We start from the raw sequence: 19880 nt of genomic DNA, 5'->3' as shown, positions 1-19880 counted from the left end.
TTTAAAAAAACTGATAGGGGCACCTGGGTGCCTCAGTCGGCTAAGTGTCTGACTTCGGCTTGGGTCATGATCCCAGGGTCCTGGGATCGAGTCCTGCATCAGGCTCCTTGCTCAGCAGGGAGCCTGCTTCTCCCTCTCCCTTTGCCTGCTGCTCCCCCTGCTTGTATTCTCTCTCTGTCAAATAAATAAATAAAATATTTTTTAAAATAATAAAAAAATTGATAGACTTTATTTTTTAGAACAGTTTTAGTCTCACAGTAAATTGAGTAGAAAGTACAGAGAGTTCTTATATCTTTCTCACAATACACACACAGCCTCCCTCAGCATCAGCGTGGTATGTTTGTTACAATCCATGAACCAATGTTGATGCATCATTAGCAACCATTACTTCAGAGTTCACTCTTGTGTTATACATTTTATGGGTTTTGACAAATGTAGAATGACATGTACCCACCACTATATCATACAGCATTGTTTTACTGACCTAAAAATAGTCTCTGCTTCATCTATTTATCCCTTCATCCTTCCCCTGGGACCTAGCAACCAATGATGTTTTTACTGTCTCCATGGTTTTCCCTTTTCCAGAATGTCATTGCATTAATCATGGTTTTCCAGAGAAACAGAATCAATAGGGTGTGTGTGTGTGTGCGTCTCTGTGTTGCGTGTGTGCATGTGTGTGCGTGTGCGTGCGCGTGTGTGTGTCTGTCTTTGTGTATGTATCTTTGTGTCTTTGTCTTTCTCTCTCTCTTACCCTTTAGAATATGGGTAGGCCTCATCTAATCAGTTGAAGGCTTAATGGAAAAAAGACTTACCTACCCCCAGGAAGACTTGAACAGCAACTCTTCCCTAGGTCTCCAGCCTGCTGGTCTACCTGGCAGGTTTTGGACTTGGCTGCCTCATAATCATGTGAGCCAGGACTATAGAGGATAATTTGCTTTACTCAGGTCTACTCATTCTTTGTTAACTTGGAAAGAACACTTAACATGGTATCTACCCTATAAATAGATTTTAAAGTGTGCAGTATATTATTATTGGCTATAGGTACAATGTTGCACAGCAGACCTCTAGAGCTTATTCATCTTGCTTAACTGCAACTTTATGCCTGTTGATGAGAAACTCCCCATTTCCCTTTTTCCAGCCCCTGGCAACTAATATTCCATTCTTTGATTTTATGAATTTGACTAATTTAGATGTCTCAGGTAAGTGGAATTATGCAGTATTTGTCTTTCTGTGACTGGTTTATTGGTTTATTTAACTTAGCATAATGTCCTCAAGGTTCATCTGTGTTGTCACATACTGCAGAATTTTCTTATTTTGTAAGGGCAAATAGAATTTATTTCACTGTATGTGTATACCACATTATCTTTATCCATTCATCTGTCAACAGACATTTAAGTTGTTTCCATCTTGACTATTGTGAATAGTGCTACAAATGAACATAGGACTACTAATATCTCTTTGAGGTCCTGATTCAATTCTTTTGGATAGATTCCCAGAAATGGGATTGCCAGATCAGATGGTAAATCTGTTTTTAATTTTTTGAGGAACTTCCATACTGTTTTCCATAGCAGCTGCATTATTTTGCATTCCTGCGAACAGTGTACAAGGATTTCAGTTTTCCACACCTTTACTAACACTTTCCATCTTTTGTTTTTTTGGTAATAGTCATTCTGACAGGTGTGAGGTGGTACCTCACTGTTGTTTTGATTTGCCTTTCCCTGATAATTAGTGAGCATTTTATTATTAGTTAGCAATTATTGAGCATTTTTAAAAAAGATTTTATTAAGTAATCTCTGCACTCAATATGGAGCTCAAACTTACAACCCCGAGATCAAGAGTCACGTGCTCTACCGAATGAGCCAGCCAGGCACCTAGAGCATTTTTTCAAATACATGTCAGTCATTGTAGATCTTCTTTGGAAAATGTCTATTCAAGTTTCAGCATATTTTAAAAATTGGGTTGTTAACTTTTTTACTATTAAATGTTGTATGAGTTCCTTGTATATTTTGGAGATTAGCGCTTTATAATATATATGGTTTGCAAAAATTTGCTCTCATTCCATATGCTTCCCTTTCACTCTGTTGATTATTTGCTATGCAGAAGATTTAGAGTGTGATATAGTTCTACTTGTTATTTTTGCTTTTGTTGCCCATGCTTTGGGGTCATATCTGTGAAATGAAATCATTGCCACAACCTATCCCAAGAAGCTTTTCCCTTGTGTTTTCTTCTAGGAGCTATATAGTTTTGGGTCTTACTTACATTTTAAGTCTTTAGTCCATTTTGAATTGATTTTTGTGTATGGTGTAAAATAAGGGTCGATTTGAATATTTTTGCATGTTGATAGTTTTACCGACGCCATTTGTTGAAGAGACTATTCCTTCCACGTTGTATATGCTTGACATCCTTGTCAAAGACCAGTTGTCCTGATGTAGATGCAGGGATTTATCTGGGCTCTCTATTCTATACTATCGGTCTACATGTCTATCTTTATGCCAGTACCATCCTATTTTGATTACTGTAGCTTTGTAATATATTTTGAAATCAGGAAGTTGGATGCCTCCAGCTTTGTTCTTCTTTCTCAGAATTTATATTTGATACTAAAGCTGTATAAATAGGTTTTTGTTATTGGAAATAAAGTACGTTGATTAAGACAAATTTGAAACCTAGAACTTAAAATTGTTTTCTAAACTCAATTAGCCATTTCCAGTTATCACTTCCTAAGTATCTTTAGCTCTCCCTGGTGTGAAAGAATATAAAGAACTGTCAACCACATCCATTATCAAAGTCCTTTCTCTTGTGCTGGTGTCCTTTCCCCCTTCTCCTGCCAATCTTGTTCAGCTCCCTCAGGTTCTGCAGATCATGTGGTTCCTATTTGCATTATTCTTTGATGGTATCTCTGTATTAAATAAATGGATTTAGGAGAACACAAAATAGTCGATAAGATAAACTTATAAGTGAACTAAAGAGAAGGAGGCTGTAGAGTATTTGCATTCTCACAGTTAGAGCAGCAACATACGCCAAAAACACATTTAGAGTACAACCAAGTAGATCGGAGGGTTCAGCTAAGGCACACCATTCAGTACCACTTTTGGTTCCCTGAGATACAAGAGCTCTATTCCCTTCTCCACATGACATTTTAGTGAATAAAAACCACATGCAAATGGGATAGAAAGTAATAATAAATAAATAGTATATAGTAATTAGCCTCATGAGCTCTACTTTGGAGGAGAAATTGTGGTGAGATTTGAATAAGGTTTTAGTAGAATACAAAATGCAAGATGATGCAGGACTTGAGTGATTTAAGGGACATTCTAAGTTGACACACTCAAAAATGTCTGGAGGATGACAGTTATTTCTCCTGCCAGCATAGTGATATAAGTATTCATTGCCTCCTCTGTCTTGTCTTAAGCTTTTGCAACATGAAGGGGAACTCTTGAAGAACAGGGTAGGAAAGTTAGCTTATCACTTAAAATTATAAGGAAACTTCAGCTTAAAATTGTTCTCTAATCTCAGCTAACATTTTTCATTGTCACTGACTGTAGGTCTCAAAAGTTATACAAACTTTTGGAGATCCTTTGAAATAGTTGTTGCTTCCTTAGCAACAAGCTTTAATAAGTAGTATCAGTGGCAGTTGGTATAGTGAAAAGAGCCTGGCCTTTTGAGTCAGTCAGAATTGAGTTCACGTAAAGCTCTGTCGTTTGCTGGTGGCATTACCTTAAGCAAGTTATTTAACTTCTCTGAGCTGTTAGAAGTTCGATCAAGGTTCAGGGTTCCATGCACAAGCTGGAGTTAAGAGTGAGGCACGTTCTAGGCTTGTGGTATACTACACTATCCTTTCAGCTACCTCCAAAAACGTATCCAATCAAGTAAGCCATCAACCGACAGCTTGCAAAATGCATTCCACTATCCCAATTTCTAGTTGGAGAAAATAAATGTGGGAAAGAGAATAAGTTCTGTGGTTAAACAGTCATCTCTTAGCTGAGAGCAAAAGAGCAGTTTAACTATATATGGGAACTGGCAGAAAGTAGCAGAGTTTAAGGTATCTGGAAAATCTTAATATGCCATACTTTGGATAATTTGTTTGCAATGGATGGCTGTAGTGAAAGTCTTTCTGCTTGAAATTTAAACATTCTTATTTTTCATGCAAATTACTTTAAGAGAGATACAGGATAATTTACAAAGCACATACCAGCTTTAGTGAAAGATAACACTCATCTGCAAAACACATAGCTTTTTCTTAGCTTATACTTTATAAAAGAAAAGAACAGGTAATTTTATGGTTCTTTATGTACAATACTCTTATAAAATAAGTTAAGCATTTACATATGTTTTTCTTATTTACAGCTCACCAGGACATGACTATAGCTTCTCAAGCTTATCTAAAATAACAGATAATATATATATCAACATTTTTGATGAAATGATTATTGAAAAACATGAGGTAAATTAGAATAATTATAATAATGTTGAACTGATTCTAAAGTCAAACTGAATGAAATCTAGTAACATATTTATAAATTTGCTTTTATTTTTTTAGTTTTTTATTGTTATGTTAATCACCATACATTACATCATTAGTTTTTGATGTAGTGTTCCATGATTCATTGTTTGTGCATAACACCCAGTGCTCCACACTGAACGTGCCCTCTTTAATACCCATCACCAGGCTAACCCATCCCCCACCCCCCTCCCCTCTAGAACCCTCAGTTTGTTTTTCAGAGTCCATAGTCTCTCAAGGTTCGTCTCCCCCTCCGATTTCCCCCCCTTCATTTTCCCCTTCCTACTATCTTCTTTTTTTTAAACATATAATGTATTATTTGTTTCAGAGGTTCAGGTCTGTGATTCAACAGTCTTACACAATTCACAGGGCTCACCATAATGAGGAATTCTTAATCTCAGGAAACAAACTGAGGGTTGCTGGAGTGATGGGGGGTGGGAGGGATGGGGTGGCTGGGTGATAGACATTGGGGAGGGTATGTGCTAGGGTAAATTTGCTTTTAGATGCAATGTCTATTTCCAGCATTTTCTAAAAAGGATTTGGGGTAACTTGAAATAAAATCAGACATGTGACAAGTCAGTTAAAAAATAACAGAGATCATAAACCACATATAGGAGGAGGAGGGGTAAATATACCAAGAATTTGGGGGAAGTAGGTTTCTACAATTAAACATAACATTTAAATATGAGCTCCCTGGTAGCCAAGATAAATGAAACAAAATGAAAATGGGTTATATATTTCTCACTGTCTGATCATAGAGGATACACCACTTCTACAGAAGACACCAAATTATTCATAGAATTAAAACCCAGTTCTATTCAATCAGATTTTCTTTCTTTCTTTCTTTCTTTCTTTCTTTCTTTCTTTCTTTCTTTCTTTCTTTCTTTCTTTCTTTCTTTCTTTCTTTCTTTCTTCTTTTTATTTGAGAGAGAGAGCACACACATGTGCATGCGCATGAGCAGGGGGAGGTGGGGGGGGGATCCCAGAGACACATTCTTATTAAAACATTTTCTATCAATTCTTCATAAAGGCTGAAGGTAAAAATATTGAAGAGTAATTTGGTGATGGTTCTTTTAATTTTTTTTTAAGATTTTATTTATTTATTTGACAGAGAGCAAGAGCGCACAAGAGGGGAGAGCAGCAGAGGGAAGAGGGAGAAGCAGAGGGAGAGGGGGTCCCAAGCAGAGAGCATGAGCGGGGGTGGGGGAGAGGGAGAAGCAGACTCCCCACTGAGCAGGGAGCCTGATGTGGGGCTCGATCCCAGGACCCTGAGATCATGACCTGAGCCGAAGGCAGACGCTTAACAACTGAGCCACTCAGATGCCCCTATTCAATCAAATGTTAAAAATTATTGAATGTCTTCCTCGTAGATATGTGAAAGCTCCTAACAACACTTAATGCAAGCTCTCAAATAAATATTAGCTTCCTACCCTACTAGACTTGGCACCACAAGTATAAAGATGCAGATCCATTATACCCCCTCTTTTGAGACTCTGATTAAATGCTCTAATATAAATGCCCATCAAATCCTATGGCAATTAGTTGAAGGAGCAACTAATTCTATCTGAAGGGATTGAGGATCAGAGGGAGAGAAGTTGAACTTGACCTACAAGTATGGTTCAGGAATGAGACTTCCCTAAGAACTACTAAGAGACAGGGCGCCTGGGTGGCTCAATTGGTTAAGTGACTGCCTTTGGCTCAGGTCATGGTCCTGGAATCCCGGAATCGAGTCCCACATCGGGCTCCCTGCTCAGCAGGGAGTCTGCTTCTCCCTCTGACCTTCCTCCCTCTCGTGCTCTCTATCTCTCGTTCTCTCTCTCTCAAATAAATAAATAAAATCTTTAAAAAAAAAAGAACTACTAAGAGACATAATGTCAATATCTTCCAGTTGAGTTTTCTAGGAGATGCAGACACACATTCTTATTAAAACATTTTCTATCAATTCTTCATAAAGGCTGAAGGTAAAAATATTAAAGAGTAATTTGGTGATGGTTCTTTTTTTTAAGTATTTATTTATTTGACAGAGAGTGAGAGTGCACAAGAGGGGAGAGCAGCAGAGGGAGAGGGAGAAGCAGAGGGAGAGGGAGAAACAGAAGGAGAGGGAGAGCAGAGGGAGAGGGAGAAGCAGAGGGAGAGGGAGAAGCAGGCTCTCCGCTGAGCGGGGATCATGACCTGAGCCGAAGGCGGATGCTTAACGGACTGAGCCACCCAGGTGCCCCAGTGATGGCTATTCTCCAAGGAGTTTAACTGAGTAGTTTCTGAATATCTAAACTAATAATGGGTAGAACTTGGGAAACCCAAAAGAATGCCTAATCAACTTTCTTTCTCAGAAGTGAATTGTCTCAATGATCAGTTTGATCAGGATTGAATAGTAATTGATTAGTAGTTCAATTCTTATAAGTGCTTATGCTTATGAAATGGAATCCATATGCTTCAGGTATCAGACATATGTGACAACATTGGCATGTTCTTTAGGAAAGGAAAGGACCTGGCCTATATTCTTGCCTTCATCTCATGCACTGGATTACAAGGTAACTATAGGTCCAAACATTCCATTTTTTCATAAAAGACCAGACCTAGGATGAGCCCCAAGTTGGCCACCCAGTTGAAAGAAGGTTTTAGTTTATCATCGGTCACTATTCTTTAGAAAACAATTTCTTTCCGTGCCTCAATTTTCCTCTTTTCCCTGTGTATTTTTTCTTCCTGCTATCAACTGTTTCTTATTTCCTGTGGGTCTCCCCTGCATTAGCAGGAAGCTGAGGACTTAAAGTCTCACAGACGTGGTGTGGCCTATTTTTAGCACTGGGGTTGAAAGAGCTGGGCTGAGATGAATTTGGAATCAATCCCTCTTTCATAGTAGTGGTAATATTTTGAGACCATGAATTTATCTCTAAAATATCTTAAACTAGATCTTTTATATTAGATTATTTTTATTTTGTGTTATTTTCTATGTATTTTTATTACATTTGTCTTTCTTGACCTACAAGTTATTTAATATTATGTTTTTATATTTTCAAATGTTTGAGTGACTCTAGTGTAAAGTTTTTATTTTAAATTCTAGTTTTAGGGGCCCTGGGTGGGTTAAGTGTCTGCCTTCAGCTCAGATCATGATCCTGGGGTCCTGGGATTGAACCCTGGGTTGGGGGCTCCCTGCTCAGAGGGGAGTCTGCTTCTCCCTCTCCCTCTGCCACTCTGCCTGCTTGCCCTCTCACTCTTTCTCTCAAATAAATAAATAAAATCTTAAAAAAATAAATTCTAGTTTTGTTGCATTGTAGCCAAAGTGCTTTTTTAATTTTTTATAATTGGTGCTATGATTTTTGAAAAACATAACTCTTTAAAACATTTTATTTTTGAAGATTAATTTTAATTATATGCTTTTTAGAGTTTACAGACCACTTCAGATAAGTTTAGATTATTCAGATGCAAGAGACTCAACTCCAGGTTTCTTAATTACATTTGTATTGACAAACCTATTCTGGCAAACATTTTGCTTTCTATCCAAAGGAAAATAAATAGTAGAGACAAAAGGCTAAAAAGGAAAAAAATGTCATTGCTTCAGAACATGAAACCAAATATTGCTAGTATCACCCTAGAAACATCTTTTGTGCTCTCTCCAAGTTACTTCCTCCCCATCAGTAACTATCCTACCTTCTTTTTTAAAAATTTAAATTCAATTAATTAACATATGATGTATTATTCGTTTCAGGGATACAGGTCTGTGATTCATCAGTCTTATATAATACCCAGTGCTCATTACAACACATACCCTCCCCAATGTCCATCATGCAGTTACCCCATCCTTCACCCCCATCCCCTCCAGCAACCCTCAGTTTGTGTCCTAAGATTAAGAGTCTCTTATGGTTTGTCTCCCTCTCTGGTTTCGTCTTGTTTCATTTTTTTTCTCTCTTCCCCTATGATCCTCTGCCTTGTTTCTTAAATTCCACATCAGTGAGATCATATGATAATTGTCTTTCTCTGATTGACTCATTCACTTAGCATAATACCCTCTAGTTCCATCCATGCTGTTGCAAATTGCAAGATTTTATTTTTTGATGGCTGAGTAATATTCCATTATATATATATACCACATCATCTTTATCCATTCATCTGTTGATGGACACTATCCTAGCTTCTAACAACATATATTAGGTATTACTTATTTTTGAACTTTGTATGGTTGAAATCTCATACAGTATGCATCCATCTGTGAATGGTTTATTTCTGCTCTACTTTGTGGGAGTCATCTGTGATGTTACTCGTTGATTCTCATAGCTGTATGGTATATTATTATAGGAATATACAACTTTTTTATTCATTCTATGACTGATGGATCATTTGCTTCTTTCTGGTTGTCAGCTCTTACATTTAAAACTGATATAAATGTAATTGGACGTGTCTTAGGGAAATTAATGCATTTCTGTTGGAAATGTACTTAAGAGTAAAATTGCTAGCTCTTGGATTGTGCATATGCTCAGCTTTAGTAGTTTAATGCCAGGCAGTTTCCAAAATGGTTGTGTCGATTCATATTTCCACCACCAGTTTATGAGATTGATCCACATCCTTGTTGTTAGCTAGCACTGTCTGATTTTTTCATTTCAAACATACTAATGAAAGTAATCATATCGCCTTATGATTTTAAGTTGCATTTTAATGATAATTCATGAAATTGAGCACCATTTTCTATGTTTATTGGCCATTTTGATATCCTCTTTTGTGAGAGATGTGTTCAAGTATTTTGCCCATTTTTTTCCATTGATTTTTTTCCCATTTTTTATTGTTATGTTAATCACCATACATTACATCATTAGTTTTTGATGTAGTGTTCCATGATTCATTGTTTGTGCATAACACCCAGTGCTCCATGCAGAATGTGCCCTCTTTAATACCCATCACCAGGCTAACCCATCCCCCCACCCCCCTCCCCTCTAGAACCCTCAGTTTGTTTTTCATAGTCCATCATCTCTCATGGTTTGTCTCCCCCTCCGATTTACTCCCCTTCATTCTTCCCCTCCTGCTATCTTCTTCTTTTTTTTTTCCCTTAACATATATTGCATTATTTGTTTCAGAGGTACAGATCTGTGATTCAGCAGAGTTGCACAATTCACAGCGCTCACCATAGCACATACCCTCCCCAATGTCTATCACCCAGCCACCCCATCCTTCCCACCCCCCACCACTCCAGCAACCCTCAGTTTGTTTCCTGAGATTAAGAATTCCTCATATCAGTGAGGTCATATGATACATGTCCTTCTCTGATTGACTTATTTCACTCAGCATAACACCCTCCAGTTCCATCCACGTCGTTGCAAATGGCAAGATCTCATGCCTTTTGAGATGGCTGCATAATATTCCATTGTGTATATATACCACATCTTCTTTATCCATTCATCTGTTGATGGACATCTTGGCTCTTTCCACAGTTTGGCTATTGTGGACATTGCTGCTATAAACATTGGGGTGCACGTACCCCTTCGGATCCCTACATTTGTATCTTTGGGGTAAATACCCAGTAGTGCAATTGCTGGATCATATGGGAACTCTATTTTCAACTGTTTGAGGAACCTCCATACTGTTTTCCAGAGTGGTCGCACCAGCTTGCATTCCCACCAACAGTGTAGGAGGGTTCCCCTTTCTCCGCATCTCCGCCAACATCTGTCGTTTCCTGACTTAATTTTAGCCATTCTGACGGGTGTGAGGTGGTATCTCATTGAGGTTTTGATTTGGGTTTCCCTGATGCCGAGCGATGTTGAGCACTTTTTCATGTGTCTGTTGGCCATTTGGATGTCTTCTTTGGAAAAATGTCTGTGCATGTCTTCTGCCCATTTCTTGATTGGATTATTTGTTCTTTGGGTGTTGAGTTTGATACGTTCTTTATAGATTTTGGATACTAGCCCTTTATCTGATATGTCATTTGCAAATATTTTCTCCCATTCTGTCGGTTGTCTTTTGGTTTTGTGGACTGTTTCTTTTGCAGTGCAAAAGTTTTTTATCTTGATGAAATGCCAATAGTTCATTTTTGCCCTTGCTTCCCTTGCCTTTGGCGATGTTTCTAGGAAGAAGTTGCTGTGGCTGAGGTCGAAGAGGTTGCTATCTGTGTTCTCCTTTAGGATGTTGATGGACTCCTGTCTTATGTTTAGGTCTTTCAACCATTTGGAGTCTATTTTTGTGTGTGGTGTAAGGAAATGGTCCAGTTTCATTCTTCTGCATGTGGCTGTCCAATTTTCCCAACACCATTTGTTGAAGAGACTGTCTTTTTTCCATTGGACATTCTTTCCTGCTTTGTCAAAAATGAGTTGACCATAGAGTTGAGGGTCCATTTCTGGGCTCTCTATTCTGTTCCATTGATCTGTGTGTCTATTTTTGTGCCAGTACCATACTGTCTTGATGATGACAGCTTTGTAATAGAGCTGGAAGTCCGGAATGGGGATGCCGCCAGCTTTGCTTTTCTTTTTCAATATTCCTCTGGCTATTCGGAGTCTCTTCTGGTTCCATACAAATTTTAGGATTATTTGTTCCATTTCTTTGAAAAAAGTGGATGGTATTTTGATGGGGATTGCATTGAATGTGTAGATTGCTCTAGGTAGCATTGACATCTTCACAATGTTTGTTCTTCCAATCCATGAGCATGGAACGTTTTTCCATTTCTTTGTGTCTTCTTCAATTTCTTTCATGAGTATGTTATAGTTTTCTGAGTACAGATCCTTTGCCTCTTTGGCTAGATTTATTCCTAGGTATCTTATGGTTTTGGGTGCAATTGTAAATGGGATCGACTCCTTGATTTGTCTCTCTTCTGTCTTGTTGTTGGTGTAGAGGAATGCCAGTGATTTCTGTGCATTGATTTTATATCCTGCTACTTTACTGAATTCCTGTATGAGTTCTAGCAGTTTTGGGGTGGAGTCTTTTGGGTTTTCCACATACAGTATCATATCATCTGCAAAGAGTGAGAGTTTGACTTCCTCTTTGCTGATTTGGATGCCTTTGATTTCTTTTCGTTGTCTGATTGCTGTGGCGAGAACTTCTAATGCTATGTTGAATAGCAGTGGTGATAGTGGACATCCCTGCCACGTTCCTGACCTTAGGGGAAAAGCTCTCAGCTTTTCCCCATTGAGAATGATATTCGCTGTAGGTTTTTCATAGATGGCTTTTATGATATTGAGGTATGTACCCTCTATCCCTATACTCTGAAGAGTTTTGATCAAGAAAGGATGCTGTACTTTGTCAAATGCTTTTTCTGCATCTATTGAGAGGATCATATGATTCTTGTTCTTTCTTTTGTTAATGTATTGTATCACGTTGATTGATTTGCAGATGTTGAACCAACCTTGTAGCCCAGGGATAAATCCCACTTGGTCATGGTGAATAATCCTTTTAATGTACTGTTGGATCCTATTGGCTAGTATTTTGGTGAGAATTTTTGCATCCATGTTCATCAAGGATATTGGTCTGTAATTCTTTTTGATGGGTTCTTTGTCTGGTTTTGGGATCAAGGTAATGGTGGCCTCATCAGATGAGTTTGGAAGTTCTCCTTCCATTTCTATTTTTTGGAACAGTTTCCAGAGAATAGGTATTAATTCTTCTTTAAATGTTTGGTAGAATTCCCCTGGGAAGCCATCTGGCCCTGGGCTTTTGTTTGTTGGGAGATTTTTGATGACTGCTTCAATTTCCTTAGTGGCTATAGGTCTGTTCAGGTTTTCTATTTCTTCCTGGTTCAATTTTGGTAGTTGATCCATCTCTAGGAATGCACCCATTTCTTCCAGGTTATCTAATTTGCTGGCATAGAGTTGCTCATAATATATTCTTATAATTGTTTGTATTTCTTTGGTGTTGGTTGTGATCTCTCCTCTTTCATTCATGATTTTGTTGATTTGGGTCCTTTCTCTTTTCTTTTTGATAAGTCTGGCCAGGGGTTTATCAATCTTGTTAATTCTTTCAAAGAACCAGCTCCTAGTTTCGTTGTTCTGTTCTACTGTTCTTTTGGTTTCTATTTCATTGATTTCTGCTCTGATCTTTATGATTTCTCTTCTTCTGCTGGGTTTAGGCTTTATTTGCTGTTTTTTCTCTAGCTCCTTTAGGTGTAGAGTTAGGTTGTGTATTTGAGACCTTTCTTGTTTCTTGAGAAAGGCTTGTATTGCTATATACTTTCCTCTTAGGACTGCCTTGCTGTATCCCAAAGATTTTGAAAGGTTGTGTTTTCATTTTCATTGGTTTCCATGAATTTTTTTAATTCTTCTTTAATTTCCTGGTTGACCCATTCATTCTTTAGTAGGATGCTCTTTAGCCTCCATGTATTTGAGTTCTTTCCGACTTTCCTCTTGTGATTGAGTTCTAGTTTCAAAGCATTGTGGTCTGAAAATATGCAGGGAATATACCAATCTTTTGGTACCGGTTGAGACATGATTTGTGACCTAGGATGTGATCAGTTGTGGAGAATGTTCCATGGGCACTAGAGAAGAATGTGTATTCCATTGCTTTGGGATGGAATGTTCTGAATATGTCTGTGAAGTCCATTTGGTCCAGTGTTTCATTTAAAGTCTTTATTTCCTTGTTGATTTTTTTGCTTAGATGATCTGTCCATTTCAGTCAGCGGGGTGTTAAAGTCCCCCACTATTATTGTATTGTTGTCAATGTGTTTCTTTGCTTTTGTTATTAATTGCCTTATATAATTGGCTGCTCCCACATTGGGGGCATAGATATTTACAATTGTTAGATCTTCTTGTTGGATAGACCCTTTAAGTAGGATATAGTGTCCTTCTTCATCTCTTATTACAGTCTTTGTTTTAAAATCTAATTTGTCTGACATAAGGATTGCCACCCCAGCTTTCTTTTGGTGTCCATTAGCATGGTAAATGGTTTTCCACCCCCTCGCTTTCAATCTGGGGGTGTCTTTGGGTCTAAAATGAGTCTCTTGCAGACAGCATATGGATGGGTCTTGTTTTTTAATCCAATCTGATAGCCTGTGTCTTTTGATTGGGGCATTTAGCCCATTTACATTCAGGGTAACTATTGAAAGATATGAATTTAGTGCCATTGTATTGCCTGTAAGGTGACTGTGACTGTATATTGTCTGTGTTCCTTTCTGATCTATGCTGCTTTTAGGCTCTCTCTTTGCTTAGAGGACCCCTTTCAATATTTCTTTAGGGCTGGTTTCGTGTTTGCAAATTCCTTTAGTTTTTGTTTGTCCTGGAAGCTTTTTATCTCTCCTTCTATTTTCAATGACAGCCTAGCTGGATATAGTATTCTTGGCTGCATATTTTTCTCATTTAGTGCTCTGAAGATATCATGCCAGTCCTTTCTGGCCTGCCAGGTCTCTGTGGATAGGTCTGTTGCCAATCTAATGTTTCTACCATTGTAGGTTACATATCTCTTCTCCCGAGCTGCTTTCAGGATTTTCTCTTTGTCTCTGAGACTCGTAAGTTTTACTATTAGATGTCGGGGTGTTGACCTATTTTTATTGATTTTGAGAGGGGTTCTCTGTGCCTCTTGGATTTTGATGCCTGTTTCCTTCCCCACAGTAGGGAAGTTCTCTGCTATAATTTGCTCCAATATACCTTCTGCCCCTCTCTCTCTTTCTTCTTCTTCTGGGATCCCAATTATTCCAATGTTGTTTTGTCTTTTCGTATCACTTATCTCTCAAATTCTGCCCTCGTGATCCTGTAGTTGTTTATCTCTCTTTTTCTCAGCCTCTTTATTTTCCATCATTTGGTCTTCTATATCACTGATTTTCTCTTCTGCCTCATTTATCCTAGCAGTTAGTGCCCCCATTTTTGATTGCACGTCATTAATAGCCTTTTTGATTTCAACTTGGTTAGATTTTAGTTCTTTTATTTCTCCAGAAAGGGTGTCTCTAATAACTTCCACGCTTTTTTCAAGCCCAGCTAGTATCTTTAAAGTCATGATTCTGAACTCTAGGTCCGACATCGTACTAATGTCTGTATTGAGGTCCCTGGCAGAAGGTACTACCTCTTGTTCTTTTTGCTGAGGTGATTTTTTTCGTCTTGTCATTTTGTCCAGAGGAGAATAGATGAATGAGAGAACAAAATGCTAACAGGTTAACAACGTCCCCAGCAAATATACTCTATACAAATCAGAAAAGACCTGAAACCAGGGGAAAAGAAAGGGAAAGAAAGAAAAAAGAAAGAGAAAAAAAAGAAAGAAAAAGAAAAAGATAAAAACAAACAAAAACAGAACAAAACAAAAAAAACCCCAGAATATAATCAAATATGGTCAGACTAGTGTATAGATCAGTGCCACACACTAGATTTTGGGTGTATTTTGGTCTGTTAGAAGAAAGTGCCTCCTAATATTTTAAAGGAAGAAAGACTTATATATGTACAAAATAAGGGTTGATACTATGAAGGGATGGAAGTTGACTGTAAAGATGAAAATTATAAAAGATTTTATAAAAGGAATTGATAAGATAAGAAGTTGTTTGAAAAAAGAAGATTAAAAAATAAAGAAGAAAAGAAAAAAGAAAAGGGAGAGAATGTGATCAGGCAGGAGCCTAGAACAAAGCCATACACTAGTGATTTAGGGTATATTTTGATCTGTTAGAAGAAACTATCTCAAAATTTTAAAGAGAGAACAGCTTATATTTATATATGTCAAAAATAAGGGTAACTACTATGAAGGGATAAAATATGACTCTAAAAAATGAAAAATAAAAAAAATTTTAAAAAGGGATTGATAAGATGGTTGAAAAAGAGAAAAAGAAAATTAAAAAAAACAGTTAAAAAAATCAACTTTGAAAAACTAATGAATCATGGTAAAAAAGCCATGCATTCTATGTGCAGTATTCCCCTAGCGCTGGAGTTCTCCTGTTCTCCTTGATCGTAAACTTCGTCTTGGCTTGCTGGCTGTTCCTGCTCATCTTCTGGGGAGGGGCCTGTTGCCGTGGTTCCCAAATGTCTTTGCAGGAGGCAGAATTGCCCCGCCCTTGTCGGGTCCAGGCTAAGCAATCTGCTCGGGTTTGTTCTCTGGTGCTTTTGTTCCCTCCAAGCTCTCGGTACAGCTTTGGAGGACGAGAGTGAAAATGATGGCCTCCCAATCTCTGCCCGGAGGAGCTGAGAACTCGGGGCCCTGCTCCTCAGTGCACCCCCAGAGAAAAGCAGTCACTCCCGTCTCCCCAGTCTCCAGCCGCACTCTGTGCTCACCCGGCCTGTGACCGAGTGTTTCTATCTCTGGCACCCGACCCCGTGTGGAGTCTCCAAACCCAGCAGATCCCTGCGGTGTGATCCCGCGCCGCTCCTCTCCGGGGAGGAAGGGGAGTCTCCCTGGCTCTGCCGCTTGTTGGGTCCCTGCTGGAAGAGCAGTGGCCCGACTGGGCCGCAGATCACGGTTTATGGCAACCCCGAGCTGAGAGCCCACGCCTCGGCTCCTTCTCTGCAGCCGGCTTCCCTGCTCCAATACCTGGGAGCTCTGCCGCACTCAGGCACCCCCGGTCTTTCTGTGACCCCGAGGGTCCTGAGACCACACTGTCCCGCGAGGGTTCCACCCCCCGCTTAGCCACTGGAGTGACGTCCCTCAGCGGAGCTGACTTCTAAAAGTTCCAATTTTGTGCTCCGCTGCTCTATGACTTGCCAGAAGCGGCCGCGGAGGCCCCTTCCCCCGCCGTCTCTCCTCCCGAATATCGCCTTGGATTCACTTCTCCGCACGTCCTACCTTCCAGTAAGTGGTCGTTTTTCTGTTCAGAGAGTTGTTGCTATTCTCTTTGATCTCCTGTTGAGTTCGTAGGTGTTCAGAATGGTTTGATCCCTATTCAGCTGAATTCCTGAGACCAGATGAAACCCAGGTCTCCTACTCCTCAGCCATCTTGCTCTGCCTCTCCATTGATTCTTAACAGCTCTGTGTATACTCTGGATATGAGTACTTTGTCAGATATACATTTTATAAGTATTTTTCCCACACTGGCTTGTCTTTTTTACTTTTTTAATGTGTCTTTCAATGAACAGAAAATATTGATTTAATATAGTGCAATGCAGTAGTGGTAATTTTTGGGGTCCTATTTAAGAAATATTGCCCACTTAAGTTCATGAAGATATTATCCTGTGGATGCTTCTAAAAGTTGAATCATTTTATCTTTCACATTTAGATCTAAAATCCAACCAGAATTGATTTTTATGTGTCTGCGAGCTAGAGGTTCAAGATTACTTTTTTTGCCATAAGGCTATTCAGTTGACCCAGCACCACTTATGGAAAGGATTATCCCCTCCCCCACTGCACTACAGAATCACTGTTGTAAATCTGCTGACTGTATAAATGTGGGTTTATTTCTGGATTCTATTTCGATCTATTGGTCTGTTATCTCTATTATGTTTTATTGGTCTATTATCTATCCTTACATGGATACCACACTGTCTTAATTACTAAACCTTTGTTATAAATCTCAGTATCTAGAAACCTAAGATTTTCAGCTTTGTTTTTCTTCCTCAAGATTGCTTTGCCTATTCTTAGCTCTTTGTATTTCCATATATATATTAGAATCAGCTTGTTGATTTCCAAAAACAAGACAAAACCTGCTAGGACTTTTATTGGATTGATTGAATACATAGATCAATTCGATTAGAATTGACATCTTTATAATACTGATCTTTCCAATCCTACATACATGGTATATAGTCCCTCTTTCCCTTTAATTATCTTCATATTAGTATTCAGAGAAACAGAATCAATTATATATATGATACATATATGAGGAGATTTATTGTGGGAATTATCTCACGGGATTATGGAAGCTGAGATATGCCACAATATGCCATTTGCAAGCTGGAGAGCCAGAAAAGCAAGCACTATAATTCAGTTAGAGTACAAAGGCCTGAGGACATGGAAACTGCTGGTGTAAGTCCAAAAGCCCTCGAGAACCAGGAGCTCCGAAGTCCGAGAGCAGAAGATGGATGTCCCAACTCAAGAAGAAATAATTTGCCTTTGCTCCACCTTTTTGTTCTATTCTGGCCCTCAGAAGGATTGGATGATTTCTGCCCACATTGATGAGGGCTGATTTTTTACTCAGTCTACTGATTCAAGTGCTGATCTCTTCAGTAACACCCTCACAGACATACCCAGAGAAAGTGTTTTACCATATCTGGGCATCCCTTAGCTCAGTCAAGTTGACATGACTATCACAATTTCCTTTTCCCAGTTTACAACATGATGGGGCTTAAGCATGCCTGGAATCAATCATAATATTCTAAACAGGCCAAAATGATTAATTTCTCTTTACACAGATGGATGGTTTACTTTAACAGCCTGTTGTTTACTTCTTTAATGACAAGATCTTGGAAGTGAAAGGCCAGCTCTATCCAAGGCTAAATTGGGGATAGGAAAGAAAGGAAATCAAACCAATCTTGCAAATCTGAAATTCCCATGATACAGGTGATCAGGACCTTAGGGAAAATAAACAATCTGTTAACTAGCATAAGAAACATAACATACCAAGCAATCAGAATTGGTCTATCAGTGCAATCACTTCTCCATAGAGAAACCTTTCTTAGAAACTGAACTGGGCTCAGAAGACTGCTTGGTAAATCAGAGAAAACTGAATCACATGGTCTTAAGGGCTTAATGAGGTAGCCTTGGGGGTCACCTGTTTCCAATAGACATGTCATGCACTTAAATTACTTAGCCATGTCAACAAACCTGCTTCTTTTTGACCATGTTATATCAACCATCAGACTTCTATTCTAAGTCTACTTTTCTCACTGACCCAGCATCCATGATGCTACTCTTCTCTTGGAGGGTGTCATCATTTTGACATATTTTCACTACTATTTAATATCTTAAAATGTTGTTAATGGTGGTGATGTCTTTAGGGTTGAGTTAAGGTAAGGTTTATTCTTTGTATTCTTTATTTTTTTAAAGGTTTTATTTATTTATTTGACAGAGAGACAGCGAGAGAGGGAACACAAGCAGGGGGTAGTGGGAGAGGGAGAAGCAGGCTTCCCGCTGAGTGGAGAGCCCAATGTGAGGCTCGATCCAGGACCCTGGGATCATGACCTGAGCCGAAGGCAGATGCTTAACCACTGAGCCACCCAAGCGCCCCAATTCTCTGTATTCTTTAGTGTATTTTCAAAGTTTGCTGCACAGAGCATATCTACTACAATAATGTAAATAGCCATACATAGGCCATAAACTCCACAATAGGTCATTATTTTGCTTTAAATAATTATCTTGGGATGCCTGGGTGGCTCAGTCGGTTAAGCGTCTGCCTTCGGCTCAGGTCATGATCCCAGGGTCCTGGAGTCTCACGTCTGGCTCCTTGCTTGGCGGGGAGCCTGCTTCTCCCTCTGCCTGATGCTCCGCCTGCTTGTGCACATGCTCTCTCTCTCTATTGGACAAATAAATAAAATCTTTTAAAAAAATAGTCAATTATCTTTTAAGGAGAGAAAAATATCCTTTCTGCTTACTCTTTGGTTTCTTTTTAAAAAGAAAAAATGATTTTTTATAATTATTTGCAAGTTTGTGAAATTACTCATCACATGGTATACAGTAAGTAATAGAAAAATTATTCATATTAATAGGATCCCTATTTCAAGAGCTGCAGTAGTCATTCACATATAAGAAAGAATTGGCTCGGATCCATTGTCTTCCCTTTCTCTGCTCTTCTGCAACAATCTGAGGTAATAGAAAGTGATTATTTGCTAATTATTCTGAGTTTTTACCTCTGGTTAATAGAAATGTACTGTTTGTTGTCTTTGAATCAGATTTTGTGACTGACATATCGGTAGGTCAGTTAAAACAATCTTGTATTTGAGTGCCATTAGGATGTTGCAGTATTTAAATGTTTTAGCTGTCTCTAGAAGAGGAGACACCCATAAATTTATTTCTTATATCTTTAGCGTGTTCACTGATAAAGAATAGCAAAGCTAGGGGCGCCTGGGTGGCTCAGTCATTAAGCGTCTGCCTTCTCCCTCTCCCACTCCCCCTGCTTGTGTTCCTGCTCTCTCTCTGTCAAATAAATAAAATCTTAAAAAAAAAAAAGAATAGCAAAGCTAGCCTTAGGTCTTAAAGCAACACTTATATCTGCATATAATAGTTTTTTAGGACCAGATTCACGAATGTTCTTTGATTAATGATAAATGATTAATGATGTTGCTTTGTGACCATGGGTTCTAGGAGTTTCAGCTCCTTGGGATTGTTTGTTGATAATGGTGAGACTGATGATTAGCACCTGTCTCTGTGATATCCCCCCAGGGCTCTCCTGTTGAGTTATGTAGCACAAATATGCCTTCGTGGCCAGCAAAATATAAAAACCTCAGCCTAGACTCCATTTTAGGCTTTGTTACTTTCTTACAGAGCTATGTCAGACACAGAAGTTTCAGAAATGACTTTTCTACCTCAAGGAGCTCACTGTCTATAGAGGAAAACTAACACTTTAGTACAACCTAAT

At 38.7% G+C, this 19880-nt stretch overlaps 1 protein-coding gene across 6 annotated transcripts in view; it reads left to right on the top strand.

Annotated features, from left to right (window-relative positions):
* The window catches only part of CC2D2B (coiled-coil and C2 domain containing 2B), a 103339-nt gene that overhangs the window by 64539 nt on the left and 18920 nt on the right, over positions 1-19880 (top strand). For all 6 annotated transcript variants that reach the window (XM_073904400.1, XM_073904401.1, XM_073904402.1 and 3 more), the window contains 2 exons: positions 4345-4441; positions 19012-19110. In XM_073904400.1, coding sequence (XP_073760501.1) covers positions 4345-4441; positions 19012-19110 — 196 coding nt within the window. The remainder of the gene's footprint in view (positions 1-4344; positions 4442-19011; positions 19111-19880) is intronic.

The sequence above is a fragment of the Callorhinus ursinus genome, unplaced genomic scaffold (assembly GCF_003265705.2).
Source record: "Callorhinus ursinus isolate GAN/ISIS: 27379988/994484 unplaced genomic scaffold, GSC_fseal_2.0 scaffold20, whole genome shotgun sequence".
NCBI lineage: Eukaryota > Metazoa > Chordata > Mammalia > Carnivora > Otariidae > Callorhinus > Callorhinus ursinus.
This window is presented reverse-complemented; position numbering and strand designations above follow the sequence as displayed.